At 52.0% G+C, this 14,148-nt stretch overlaps 2 protein-coding genes across 2 annotated transcripts; both read left to right on the top strand.

The window, feature by feature from the left end:
* Positions 1-294: 294 nt before the first annotated feature.
* Positions 295-1,906, top strand: COCSUDRAFT_29443 (hypothetical protein; the record flags this gene model as incomplete). Its single annotated transcript, XM_005647343.1, has 4 exons — positions 295-619; positions 741-977; positions 1,150-1,283; positions 1,441-1,906. 4 exons carry the CDS (start codon positions 295-297, stop codon positions 1,579-1,581), a joined length of 837 nt encoding a protein of 278 aa, XP_005647400.1. The 3' UTR covers positions 1,582-1,906.
* A 2,122-nt stretch (positions 1,907-4,028) lies between these two features.
* On the top strand, positions 4,029-11,540 carry COCSUDRAFT_36882 (protease IV with duplicated peptidase family U7 domain-containing protein; the record flags this gene model as incomplete). Its single annotated transcript, XM_005647342.1, has 14 exons — positions 4,029-4,067; positions 7,041-7,187; positions 7,376-7,542; positions 7,696-7,847; positions 8,053-8,130; positions 8,325-8,449; positions 8,651-8,791; positions 9,079-9,191; positions 9,566-9,666; positions 9,915-10,013; positions 10,164-10,223; positions 10,332-10,419; positions 10,622-10,772; positions 11,331-11,540. 14 exons carry the CDS (start codon positions 4,029-4,031, stop codon positions 11,538-11,540), a joined length of 1,671 nt encoding a protein of 556 aa, XP_005647399.1.
* Between the last annotated feature and the right edge of the window lie 2,608 nt (positions 11,541-14,148).

Below are 14,148 nucleotides of genomic sequence, written 5' to 3'. Positions count from 1 at the left end.
TTTATGACAAGAACACGAAAATAACATGTTCACCTTGATCAGGCACAGTTTGCACTCCCTATCCAGGAGAGATGTCACTATCTCTATAATTTTGAGCTGCTCGTATTGAGCACTGCCCAGTGTTGGGCAGCTGAAGGCGGTGATCCAATGGGCGCAGTGCCACGTCAGGCTTTGATTTCACCTGCTTGGAGAGACTTTCCTCATGATTGCAAATTGCATTGCAGATTTCTTCGATCATTGATACCTTCTGTTAACAAGCGAAATATGCAGTGTCATAAAACCTGCGGAGTCCAGATGCAGACTGGTGTGACTGCTCGAGGTGCTTTTGGTCTGCACCGTCCACAGCTACTGAGCAGGGTAGCTAGGCCTGAGCTGTCACAACGAAAACACGTTGCGAATTGTAAAACCTACAGTAGATGTGCAAAGTCAAGCAGGATCTGTGCCAGCAGCGAGAATTCACGACAAGACGCTGTCCTGACAGCGAGCACATCAAGCGTCGCTCTGTGGCTTCTTAGTGCACTCCCAGCGCTTGCCGAGGATACAGTGGACTTTTCGAAGGGAGGATTTGCTAAGGAGAGCTACTATGTGACGCTAGGACTTTTCCTCATATCATTGCCTGGTGAGCACTTTCGATCTGCTCAAAGCCTCTGAGTTTGTAGACATCTGCGACTGTCCCGGTGCCTGTTCAATGAGTGGCGTGAGTTGAAGCAGCGCAATACTAAAGAATCTCGCAATTGCAGGGCTCTGGTCTCAGATCAAGAGAGCGCCGAAGGCAAAGAAAGTGAGGAAAACTTTTGAAGTGCCCGGCCCTGGCAACCCAGATGCCATGCCCTTGGATCAGAGAGCGCGCCAGGTCTTCCAGTATTTCAAGAAGTACAACTATGATATAGCCCAAACAGGGGACGTCATCAAGTTCTCAGGGACTTACCAGGCCAGCCGTGGCCAAGCTGCCGCTCTCATCTTCTATGTCTTCTGTGGTGAGTCCAGCCTCTATAAGGATGGTCCTTGACTGCAAGACCCATATGAGTGTCACGTCAAGGCTCTGATCTACTACAAGCTTCAGCCAACTATGCAGACTGCTGAGTGTAGCTCTATATGTTCACCGGGAATCAATTTGGGAGATGGCTCATGGAATTGTTTGGGGTGCAGGACTGGCAAGCACAGCCTTGGTACTCAGCATAGCAGCTCCATTCGGAGGCAGCAACTGGTATTACCTGACGCTGCTCAGTCCGCTCTCAGGCTTGTACTACTGGCAGCGAGGCACAAGGGTCGAAGAAGTCCAGGTGCGTAAAACACTTCAGGCTTTCTGATGCTGCCTTTAAAACGAGTCAGCTTAGCAGGTCACAGTCACTCTGGTTATATACGTCTGTATCTGTGCAATTCTGACAAGCAGTGCTACTCCCAAATATAGTCTTCATAGATTTTCTGTGGGTGGTACAGGTGAAGATGGTAACAGCTGATGATGATTCAGTCACAGACATTCTCTGTGAAGGGCCAGAAGAGGAGATGATGAGGTTGAGCAAAGAGCTTGGGCTCAATGAGAAGGGTAAGGAGCTTGTCAAGGGACTTTTGGAGAGGTGAAAAAGAGAGCCGGCAAAATGCCTTGTGTTCAATGTTTGTCCGGCAGCACAGGGACACTGTCTGTGACATTTTGACAGAGAGAATTCTTGCAGTACCAAAGTGGATTCTTGCAGCACCATTGATTGCAGTCACATTGTGATTCTGAGTTTAGATGCCGCGCTGTGTGTAACCAGATTTGAGAATACAGAAATTTTTTACTAGATACGTATTTGAAATTGGTAATTTCCCTGATCAGGACAAGAAGAAAGGCAACTATCAAGCACACCAGTGGCCCTCTGATCCAGGATGATGCTGACATCGTGATTTTAGGACTTGATGGATTTTGATCGCCTATTGCCAATATAATTGGGCAAACACTGGTGTACCTGGAAGGAAGGAAGGAAGGAAGATTACATCACTCCAGCCGCCTAGGGCTGATTGGATGAACTGGCAGCATCCAAATAATCAAAACAATCCATCACAAAATGTGCAACACCAACAATGTCCAACTGCCACATGAATTGCTGCATCGTCACAATGGCTGCACCAAACAGCCCAGGATATCTGTCCCGAACAGATTGCAAGGCAGGGCACTCAAACACAAGGTGGCGCTCATCCCCAATAACCTGCTGGGCACAACGCATGCACAAACGCTGGGGCCGGGGAATCCTTGCCCAGCGGCCCGAGACATTGGGCAGACTATGACAACCCATCCTGAACTTCAACAGTATACGCAAGCAACGGGCACTCAAAGGCTGCTGTAAGAGCTGGCAAGGGTGGCGCACACAAGCTGGCCTAGCAAACCATCTGTGATATGTACACAAGGTGGCATTGCTGGACGGGCAGGTCCTAGGGCAAATGTCAATGTCATCCCAAACCTGCAGTGCTTGCGCATCTAGCAGCTGCATCACAGCATCAACTTCCACAGGAACAAGGGTGTCAAACCGAATAACAAACTCATACCCAATCCGGCGCAAGCCCCGCATGAAGGCCCAAGCCCAATTCGTAACATTACGGGTTATGGCATCCCAACAATCAGCAAGGGCCACTTGCCTGTGAAAATTATTTGCAGGCAAGGCAGCCAAATTGTTCCAGAACTTGATAATGCGCCGCCACCACACACAATCAAGGGTCTGCTGATTCAACTCCTTAAGCAAGATGGCACCATGCACAGAGGTGGGGACGCCAGCAATGTCTCTCAGAATTTTCAGGTGAGAGGAGGCCAAGGCAGCCCGGCCCCGCCGGCTGTCGCCACCAGGAAGGCTGCGCAGGCCCCACACCTCACAACCGTAGGAGGCAGTCGGCGGCACACATGCATCATATAGGCGCAACAACAGGCCAGCTGACATGCTGCAATGCAACTTCCCATATTGCTGCCTGAGCTGTGCCCACGCACCCCACATGTTCCTGTGAAGCTTGCCAAAGGTGAGGTTAATGCCTTGGGCACCGTCAAAAAGGGCACCCAGGTACTCAAACTGCTGAACCCAATGTAAAGGCGCACCACCACAAAGCCATTGAAAAGGTCCTGGCAAACTTGAAGAGAACACCACAATCTTTGTTTTGTCAACACTGATGACCATTCCCGTTTGTTCACAAAACTCAGCAGCTGCATCAATCAAGCGTTGCAAATGAGCAGGTGTGGTGGCGAGCAAAGCAAAGTCATCGGCATAGCCTAGATCTGGTACACAACTGCCAGGACGCAACTGCGGGCCAACCCCAGGGCACCTCTGCAGCAAGTGCCTGTGCAGGCCATCTGCAAACAAGCCAAACAGCGTTGGGCTAAGGGGGCAACCCTGCTTCAATCCTGTCTCAGAGGGCAAACTAGGACCCTTCCTGCTCCCAATCTTAATGGCAACCGTAGAATTGGCATACAAAGACTGAATGGCAGAGAGCAGGCGGCCATCAATGCCCAGGCGACGCAGACTCTCCCAGAGCAACACCCGATTCACTCTGTCATAAGCACCCTTCAGATCAAGAAAGCAACAATACAAGGGCTGCTTAGCATGGTTTTGCCGGTCGATAAAATGCTGCAAGGTGAATAGCTGGTGGGCCGTAGACAGTTTTGGCCTAAAGCCAGCCTGTGTGGCTGCACGCAATCCAGCCCCCTCTGTGTACTTCAGAATACGAGAATTCAATATGCCAGCATACAAGCGCATGATGGGCTCAGTAACGGCAATGGGTCTATAATTGAGCATGTCAAGCTTGCTGCCTTTCTTGTGCACAGGGGTGATCAGGCTACCATTCACAGAGGGTGGCACTTGCCCAGCCACAAATGCAGAGTTCAGCACAGCCACCAAAGCAGGCGCCAGGACATTTTCCAGAGGAGGCATGCCTGGCGCCCGCTCATCTTTTGCATACCGAAACAGCTCAGCTGGTAAACCTTGCACTCCGGTGGCACGACCATTGTGTAAACTTTTGAGCCCAGCAAGCACCTCCCCAAGAGAGATGGGTGCATTGAGAGCATCAACATGGGCAACAGGAGCACTGGGCTGGACAGGGAAAGACAAGTGGGGCAGCTCAGCAATGAGTGGCAACTGCAAGTTTGCAACCCGCTTGAGATAGCCAGCCCACAATTGCACTGGCTTGAGCTGCTCAGGTATATCAGACTGCTGAGACTTGAGCCGCTTCCAGAAGGCTCGGGGGTCACTGTGCAAATCATCAAGCAGGCGGCGCAGTTGCGCGAGCCGGTGAGCGCGCCGTTTGTGGCGGACGGTGTTGTGGTAGGCACGCTCCAGCGCGCGCACTTCGGCTGGATCGCCCCCGCACCGCGCGCGGGCGCGGACGTCCCGTTTAAGCTGGCGGCACTCCGAATCGAAGAAGGGCGCGTCGGCACGCGCCTTGCGCTGATGGCGCCCGGTGCGGGCCGGCATGCTGTTCGCGGCTGCGGCCTCCCGGATCCCCGCCTCCAGGGTCTGAAAGGCTGCATCAAGTTCCCCAGCCACAGCATGGCCTGTGCAGGCGTCAAGACTTGCACTGGCAACATTGCGCAAAGCAGCAGCATACGCATTCCTAGCACTGGGCTGCCATTTCACTCGTGACAATGGCGCCCCAATACATGGTAAGGGAACACTGGCAGCCACATTCACTTGCAACGTCATCTCAATAGGATGATGATCAGAGTCTTTTCTACCAGTGTTCACAACAAGATGAGAAATCAAGGGGAGCGCATCAGCGGAAACGAGAACATGATCAGGTCTAGTTGCCTGAGTATGGGTTCTGGCCTTAAAGGTAGGCACTGCTTCAAGGTCTCCTAGCACTCTGCCAGAGCATATGAGCATGTCAGTTTCCTTGCAAAAATCTAACAGGCGCAGCCCATGAGCATTGACACCTTCATCAGTGCAGCCTCGAGTATTGCTGTCATCAGCGTCAGGCAAATTTGACACACGAGCATTGAAGTCTCCTGCCAGGATCACATTGCCCTGAGCACGAGCGGCAACAACTTCTGCACATAAGCCCGTAAATCGACTGGTCAGGTCCACAGTCTGCAATTGCCGGGAACCCGCTGGAGGCACATAGCTGGAGCCAATCAGCAGCGGTGTAGAGTCCCCCTCAAACTGCACTTTCACCCATAAGGCACTGTCAGTGTCTGACACCCAGTCTTGTGCGTGGTAATCACGGTGCTTCCGAACCGCAACAACAATGCCTTCACCCGCCTTGCCCTCTTCACTAGCAGCCGTGAAAGTCACAGAGTGGTGAGGCAAGATCGAGTCATCCCAGGTCAAGCAACGGGCCTCAGTCAGAAGTACAATATCGAACTGGTCAAGATAGGCTGCCGTGTCCCACAAGGATATTTTGCTAGCATGTAAGCCATTGACATTCCAGGACAATATACGCAGCGATAGGCGGCTGGAGACTTCCTAGCGGCGCACTGCTTCGGCGTAGGAGTCGGCGCGGCCGGGGGAGGAAGGCGCGGCCTGAGAGGGCCCGGCAGTGGCAGCACCCGGGGCGGCAGCGGCGCCCGGCGCGGCAGCCGGGGGAGGCCCAGGCACAGGCATGTGCTCACGCACGCGGTCGCCCTCCCGGACGAAGAGGCGCTCCTCGCGCCAGAAGGGCTGCTTGCCGGCTGTCTTCAGGGCGACATAGTGTGGGCGCATGCTGACGCGGATGCGCTGCTGCTGCGGGGTGAGGTCGGGATCCAGGAAAATCTGGCGCTGGCGCAGGGCTTTGCTGTGCTTGAGGGCAGCGTGCTTGGCTGCCACGCCGCTGAAGCTGATGAGCACGGGGCGCGGCTTGGTGCGCGTGGCGCTGGGGGCACCGAGGCGGCGAGCTTCGCTGACAACAGCAGGGGGCCCGCTGTTGCTGTCAAACAGCGCTGCCACGCGGGCTGAGACATTCTCTGTGTTGTCCTCTGCCAGACCATGGCAGATCAGGTTGGCACTCCTGGCTTGGCGGGCCTGAGACTCCACCACAGACTCCAGATGGTGCACTTTGTTCACCACTGCTTCATCGTTGGAGGCGGCTCTGGTCTGCGTGTCCTTGGCCAGCTCAGCGCGCAGGAGAGGCAGCAGCTCTGCCTTCAGCTCAGCCACCACCTCATCCTTCAGCTCGGTTTTCAGCTCTGCCTTGAGCTCTGCCTTCAGCTGAGGGAAGAGGGCCCCAAATTTCTCGTCCAGCTTACTGTCAAGCTTGCTTTCCAGGCCGTGGATCATAGACTCGACCTTTGCAAGAAGGAGATCGTGGAGGGGCGGCTCCATCTCCTCATCTGACTGCCCTGGGCTGCCCTGCGCTGGGCGCTTCGACTGACTTCTGGTTCCCTGACTCATCGCAGCAAGATCGCAGATCAAGAAGATCCTGGTGTTGATTGGCCAGCTGTCCTGCATGCATGCAGTGACATCATCAGTGCGCGTTGTGGCGCCACGCAATTAAAGTAGAAGGACAGCCAGGCGCGCGCTTCTCAGAACCCGAAAAAGAAAATTGAAAGAGCTTCTATTCTTTATATTATCCTTTAAGAGCCTGTCTATTGACGTTAGCTGTTTACGAGCCTTTGAAATATGGTAGTCCTTCACATCTGCACTCTTCATGTGCATCAGCACACGGTGTCTACACTGTCGCGACCTCTTCCACTGAGTTGTCGTCAGAACACATTGCTACAGCAATCGGGAGGTGCGCATCGAGCTCTTTCTGGCTACAGAGGATTTCGTTCTGCCCGTTGATCTTGGTGATCTGCCTGAACAGAGGAAATTGCATCGATCCCACTACAGTCATTTTAAAACCTCCAATCCACAACTAACTGTATTCGGTCATCCAGGTGTCCGAAGGAGCTATCGACAAAGTCGCAGGACAGACCATCTGAGATGCCGAGCAGAAGCTGACACAACTGTGGTGAACGAGACGGGAAAGACGGAATCAACGCCTTCAAATACGAGTGATGGGAAGGTGAATGTTGGATCTGGGTGTTGTTTTCGCTCTGAAAGTCTCGGTCATGGCATCTGCCTTGGTTATAAAAGGAGTGCCCTGCAACAGAAAGAAACTCTTTGCAGGCGTCTGACAATGGAGCAGAACCTCTACCCAGCGGAGATCTGGTGTTCACTCCTCTGACAGGCTTTCAGAAGTTTGTGACATCCACAAAACTGGCACGCGCCCTCCCTTGGAGGAGATTCAAGAAAGGGTCAGTTCTGGTCATTGAGGTGAGCTCCTGCAGCAATTACCCCTGCAAGAAGTGATGTATCTGCACCACAAAATGCGTCTGCTTATGCTCTAGCAGATCCAGGTATTTTCCCAAGGCTGCCCTTGTCATGCAACTTGTAAGGTTGCATGACTGCTTCTTGAGTATACCGTTGCGTGCAATGTGTTGAAGAGGAGCTGTGGGGTGCAGCTCGGGGGCGGGATCACAGAGAAGAGGCAGGGGCGATTTGCGGGCGCAAACTCAATGCCGCAGATCACAGGGGCACTGAAGAAAGCGGCGTATGACCCCCGTGTGAGCGGGGTTCTCTTTAAGATCTCCCCACTGTCCGCTGGATGGGCAAAGCTGCAGGAGATCAGGTGTGCACCAACCAATCACTGCCTCCCTTATTGTCCTTCTGCCCTGATCACTTCACCCATATTTTCAGCATCATGGTACTGATGACCCTACCTCTGTTATGGAACATCGTGTGGTGAGCGTAGGAGTTCTAATACGTTCACTGACTGTGCCAGGCAATACATTGACTTCTTCCGGCAGAGCGGCAAGTACAGCATAGCATACATGGCGGCTGGTGGAGAGAAGGAGTTCTATGTGGCCAGCGCATGCCAGGAGGTGTATGTGCCACCTTCAGGCTCCCTCAGCCTTCGCGGCCTGGCTGTCTCAGGTGCCACTTCTTCTGCCATGGAAACTTGATACCCTTTATCGCCATCGTTGCTTTGTCCTGTGCCAGGCTTGTTTCTTCCTTGGATGACCAGGATTGGCCGACAGCTTGCTTGTATGTTGCTTTCGGATTTGCATGCACTGCTCTGCTGGAATTGTGTGCGCCTCTGTGCATTTCACCAGGATTTTCACTGATGCATGCTGTGCAGGCACTTTCCTGAGGACTGCCCTAGAGAAGGTTGGTGTGGACCCCAACATCATCCGGATTGGGAAGTACAAGAGCGCAGGCAAGCCATCAATTTTCCCTTTTGCAATTTCGAAATCCACAAGGCAAACTTATATGTTGCAGAACCTCCTTTTTTGCTGGGCCCCCAAGTGCGCGCAAGTCATCTAAGGACATCCCCTTTAGCATGTCGATTGCATGCTTGTCAATCATGAATGGTATGTATCATGCATGCAAAGCTCATTGTGCTGTATTCAGGCGACCAGCTGCTGAGGAAGGACATGTCAGAGGCGCAGCGTGAGCAGCTGACTGCCATTCTGGAAGATATCTACGAGGGCTTCACTCAGGGCATCGCCCAAAGCCGCGGCAAAACCACACAAGAGGTCTGCATTTCTTGCATTCCCATGCTTTTTCAAGCATCTCCATAGCACGTCATTACTTGCACTTGTTCTGCAAAACCACATACCCTGCTCGAGCCACGCATGAAATTGAGATGCAGTCCATGCAACTGCGCGGCACCCTTGCGAAGCTGTTATATACTTTTGTTTTTACGTATTTCAGTTTCTTTCACTCTTGCAAACCAGGCAGAGGAGATGCTGGATGAGGGCATCTTTAAGATGGAGCGCTACGTGGAGTCTGGCTGGCTCACAGGATTGAAGTACGAGGACGAAATCCTTGCAGACCTTGAGAAGCGCACAGAGAGCAAACCCAACAAGCTCAAAGCAGTGAGCGCCCTACCACTCTGCACTCTTCATTACTTGACTTGCATCTGTCACAACACATCAAGTACCCCATCTCATGAGGCTGATAGGCAGCTGCTGTCATCATTATGGATTGTTGCCAGGATTTTGGTGTTCTAATGTGTTGTTGGCTACATATTAGAGGGAATGAAATGCTGACATGATAGCAGAGCAAGCGCCAACAGCAAGGAGGAAGGGCTGCCTTGACAATGCAGAAACACACAAGCTACAACATATGTGAAGGTCTTTACTTGTTGCCGATGTGTGTGCAGGTGGGCTTGAAGAAATATTCGTCAGTCTCTCCCACGGCGTTTGGAATGGTAGGCCGCAAGCGCATTGCTGTCATCAGAGCGGCCGGCGCCATTGTTGGCGGCAGCGGCGGCCGGTGAGTGCTTCCCACTGCTGCACCACTCGCGCATAAAAGTGATGCGGTTCATCCTCCGTTAGGTGCCATTCATTGCGCACGCATGCAAAGTTCTTTCACCATGCATGCAACAGGACGCATTGCTTTGAGGTGTGCACAGCAATGCGTCGTGCTTCACAAAATGCACAGATGCCAATTTTTGCGCACGACCGCAAACTTATCTTCATCATGCATGCAATGGGATGGGGTGTGCACAGCAAGCCATGCCAGTGCACTGTGTCTGACTGGAATGCGCATGACTGGTCATTACAGATTGTCAGGGACTGGAATACACAAGGACTGGTCATTGCAAGTATGTGAGGGGCGGGCTCAAGGTGCCTACCTGTCATATGCAGGACGAGTGGCAACATCACATCCGAAGACTTGATAGCACAGATTCGCCTGGTAGCGGAAAATAAGGCCTTTGTTGGGCTTGTCCTCAGAGTTGACTCTCCAGGTCAGACCCTACCACCACATTCTTGTTGAGATGTGTCACTACGTCTGTTGCAGCTGGCTGACTGTTTTGCAGCACGACTTTGACAACACTGCTTGCAACTCGCCGGGTGCTACAAATTCCTTCGTTTATCCTGAATTGTGCAGTGTGTCGAGACTTGAGCTTTTTCTTACCAAAACTTGGATTATGTGACAATTGTGTGACTCTTTTATTTTTGCAGCATTGAAAAATAAAATTGTCTTGTTCTGCAGGCGGTGATGCGCTGGCATCGGACCTGATCTGGCGTGAGCTGAGGGTTCTAGCAGAGAAGAAGCCAGTCATAGCTTCCATGGGGGACGTGGCAGCTTCAGGTCTGGCATACAATTGCAGTATAACCTCAAATTCCATGTGGCCTGGCATCGCTTAAGATTGCAGTGTTGCCAGAGCCCCATGCTTGCTCTTCCCTGCTGCAGTGAAAATGAGGTATCTGTTGCTGAAGAGGTGTCTGTGCTTGTTTTCAGGCGGCTACTACCTCTCAATGGCGGCGAGAAAAGTGGTTGCCGAGCAGCTGACCATCACAGGTGTAACGCCTGCTCAGGCAGCCTTTGCAATTGATGCATCCAGCTGTCCAGTTCTTCCTCGTGAACAAGTAGAATGGGTCTCTAAGGAGAGGTTTTTGTCATGATCAGGGTCAATTGGGGTCATCACTGGCAAGTTCAGCCTGGAGGGACTGTACAACAAGGTCGGCTATGCCAAGGAGGTCATTTCCAAGGGCAGGTAGGGAGCCCGCTGCACAAATCCCAGAAACTGACGGCCATGTATTTAATGTAGTTAAACATTCAAGATCAGAAGGTAGGAAGATTCAGCCCACCTTATCGGCAAGGAGGCCTGATTTGGAAATGTAGGAGCTTGATTGAGTAAAGAGTCATATTATCATTGGTGAGGAGCATGGTGTGTCGAAGAGCGAGTGGTTGTCCAGGTATGCAGAGCTACTGGCTGACAACCGGGGCTTCTCGGAGGAGGAGGACAAGTACTTTGCAGAGCAGGCGCAGTATGCGTACGAGAGCTTCAGGAACAAGGCAGCGCTCAGCCGTGGCCTGCCCATAGAGACGATGCAGGAGGTTGCGCAGGTGTGTTCCCCGTGAATCATGCCTCCCTTTGATCATTCTGGAGCTTGTCGGGTGTACATTCAGAGCTTTTCAGCATATTTCTGTGGATGGTTGGACTGGGCCAATGCAGCAGTCTGTGCAAAGCAGCAGCCTTGCAGAAGCAGCATCCTCCTTGATTGGTGCTGCTGTTGGGGCATTTGTAGGCAGCATGAGGAACAGCAATAAGTCTTGTCCCCTGTGTAGTAAGCAACCGAGGATGCACCAGGCGACCGCAGACACCAGGGCCATGCACCAATGGCATTGTCTTCTCGAGCTACCTAAATTCAATCTTTTGTCCTCTCTAAGTTGAGCAGTTCAATCTGTTTGCCAGGGCGGGTGCCGTTTGTTCACTGTCAGATTAGCAATGGAACCTGATAGCCAGGGGCAAGTGTCCTTTGCTCACCGTGAAACGAGCGGTTCAATCTGATCGCCAGGGGCGGGTATCATTGGTCCACTATGGCGGGTCAGACTAATGCAAGGGGCGGGCATCTTTTTTGTATTGGTGAGATGGATGCATTAAGCTCTAAGCTATTCCCCCAGGGACGGGTGTGGAGCGGCAAGCGCGCATTGGAGGTGGGTCTGGTGGACGCGTTGGGAGGCCTATCTCGAGCGGTAGCCATTGCAAAGCGCGAGTTGGCCATCCCGGACGGCGAGGCCGTTGCTCTGGTGGAGCTGTCACGCGAGCAGCCCTCCCCGCTTTCGCTACTCTCCGGCGGCGGCGCCTCGGCAGCCGGCCTCCTACAGGTATGAGGCTCTGCCTGTAGCTGTTGTGTGTGCAATTTGTGAAAGTGTGCGTGTTGATTACATGACGGTGATCGATGCGCTGAGGTCTATATTCATGAGGTCTATATTCATGAGGTCTATATTCATGAATCAAGTACCAGCAAGCAACCCATCAGTAAGCATGCAATATCTGAATAGGCCTCGACAGAAGCTGTAAATTGTGGCAATCTTTGACTTGGGCCCCAAATCCAGGATTAGGACTTCCATCTAATCTTTGAGGTTGGGTCCACTCATTGGAAACCAAGCTCTCTTGAAGGGTAGCTTAGGATGCATCTGCTTGGCAAGCTTCACTTTTGCATGGCAGATGCTGCCTTGCCTTGCAGGTAGCTCTTGGCATCGCCTTGAAAGATGAACGCAAAGATGCACCCAAGGTGCACCCTGCAGAGCTCACAACACTGTCTGTGATTATCTGCAGTGTGTCAGCCAGCTGGCATCCGGGGTGCCACTTCCGCAAGTAGTGTCGCAGCTGCTCACTATGGCGGACATCGTCGATGGGAGCCTGGGCATGAATGGACGGCCGATGGCGGTCATGCCTGACATCAAGGTGAGTAATCATTATCATGGTATCTGACAAGTGAAAGCCGGTTGTATGTCTTTGCTGCAGCAAGTGCGCATCTAAAGCTTCTGATAGGGCGGTGTATGTCGAACATTTAGCAATGGGGGCATGACTCCTGCACAGGGTCAGTGACTGTTTAAGATATATCTCGGCAATGAAGGAAATTTTTGGAGCTGCATCTTACAGAATGTGGTTTATGTTTCTGGGCAGGTTGAGGGCGCGAGCACATTCTTGTGACAGCTTAGAGGGCATTCTTCTGCGACATCACGGCTGTGAACGTAAAAATTTGTATGTTGGTTTCTGACCCGGATTGCACGCAGTATTTCTGGGCCCACATAGCACTCTTCATTGCCAGTGGCCACACTGTGGCGGCTCTCTTTCTGCTCTTGTATACATTACGTACCCATTATACAGATGTTTCGAGAAATTACATTCTTGTAATTGTAATGTACTGCTTATGACAATTTTGCGCAACTGAGTGAATTGCGCAAGCCTGCCAATGCAATGCAATGCCCGGCCCGGGGGCCTGCAAATCGCAGTTTGGATTTGCATGCAATGATTAGATCATGTTCAGTGTGATCTCCCGCTTCTGCACAGCTCACTGATTGTCACCTGGGACAATTGGCATTGCTCCTGACCTGAAATGACCAATGATGCTGAGAAATATATTTTCTTTGCCTGCAAGATGGTGGCAGTTGAAGCACGTGCACGCACATGCTGGTCCAAGAGACCCAGTCTGCTCTCCCAGATGGGAGTTTCCGATGCAGATTTCTGCAACAAAATATAACAGATGGCCATGTCACTGTTTATCGTTGTGTCACGCACTCTCTTTGTGGTTCCTTTCCTTCTTCTGATCGGCACATGCAGTCGTGATGACGCTTTTATTGGATACGAAGAAAAGACTAGCAGTTGCGCAGACTTAAAGCCAGACTGCGATAAATGGGCCAAGAACAATCAATGCCTAGAGAATGCATACTTCATGCGAGAAAACTGTGCAAAGGTGACTTTGGTTTTCTGGCAGGTTATTTATGCCGTTGCTTGCATCTTGATGTGTCGATCTTAATTTGTACATCATTGTCACGTATGCAGTCTTGCGGAGCAACTCCAGACTGCACGCCTGCTGAGCCCAAACCTTGGGCTGGCCGGGCAACCGCAGATGGCACAAGTGAGATCACCTGCTTTCAAACACTCCCTAACTTTCAACATGATCTGAGCCTTCCAATGAATGTGTGGAAAGTGAGAAACTCCCCTGCCAAGCACCTTTTCTTGACTGGACCTCCTGTGGAGCAGGGCTTTTCTCTACAATGTACCCGGGTGCTTATCATGCCTCAGAGCATCACTGGCGGAGAGACGTGGCAATGGGGGAATATTTCCTTGAAGGCATGCAATCCCGAACTTCTTGTCTTGCTGTTCCTGAGCCAAGATCATTCAAGCATAGCAAGCAATAGGCCTCCTTTCTATGTGCAGGGCAGCGGATGAGAGGAGCTCCCTGGCTTCATCTGAGCTCCCTGGGAATCGGGACATACCTGGGAGACACAGATTTGCAAACAGATGAGCTGGTGGGTTTGGTTCTTTTTTCTTCTTCCCATTCCTCACTTTGAGGCAAGCTCATAAACTACCTAGAATGTACTGATGAGATCTGCGTGCTGCTTCCAGGTGACAACATCCATCATAGCAAGGTGCAGACAATTCTCATTCCTTTTCTCCTTGTTTCATTGCTACGCCACAATCCAGCAGGATCTGATCTTATCACATGAAAGACCACAAGGCAGGGCTGAAGGAGTTTCCGTTGATTCTGATCTTGGCTGGATGTGTGCACAGTGTGAATCGCGGGTGGAACTGCATAGACACCGCCTCAAACTACCGCAACAGCCGGGCAGAGAGGTCCGTCGGTGCAGCCCTGAACGCTCTCTTCAGCGGCAACGTTGGCATCACTCGTGACATGCTCCTCGTCAGGTGAGCATCCCATCTCCATGCATGCATTCCAGAATCCTTCTGCGCATTCTCTTCAACAACCAG

Source organism: Coccomyxa subellipsoidea (genome assembly GCF_000258705.1).
Source record: "Coccomyxa subellipsoidea C-169, whole genome shotgun sequence".
In the NCBI taxonomy this organism is placed as follows: Eukaryota; Viridiplantae; Chlorophyta; class Trebouxiophyceae; family Coccomyxaceae; genus Coccomyxa; species Coccomyxa subellipsoidea.
The sequence above is the reverse complement of the archived record's forward strand: the minus strand, read 5'-3'. Positions and strand labels throughout refer to the sequence as shown.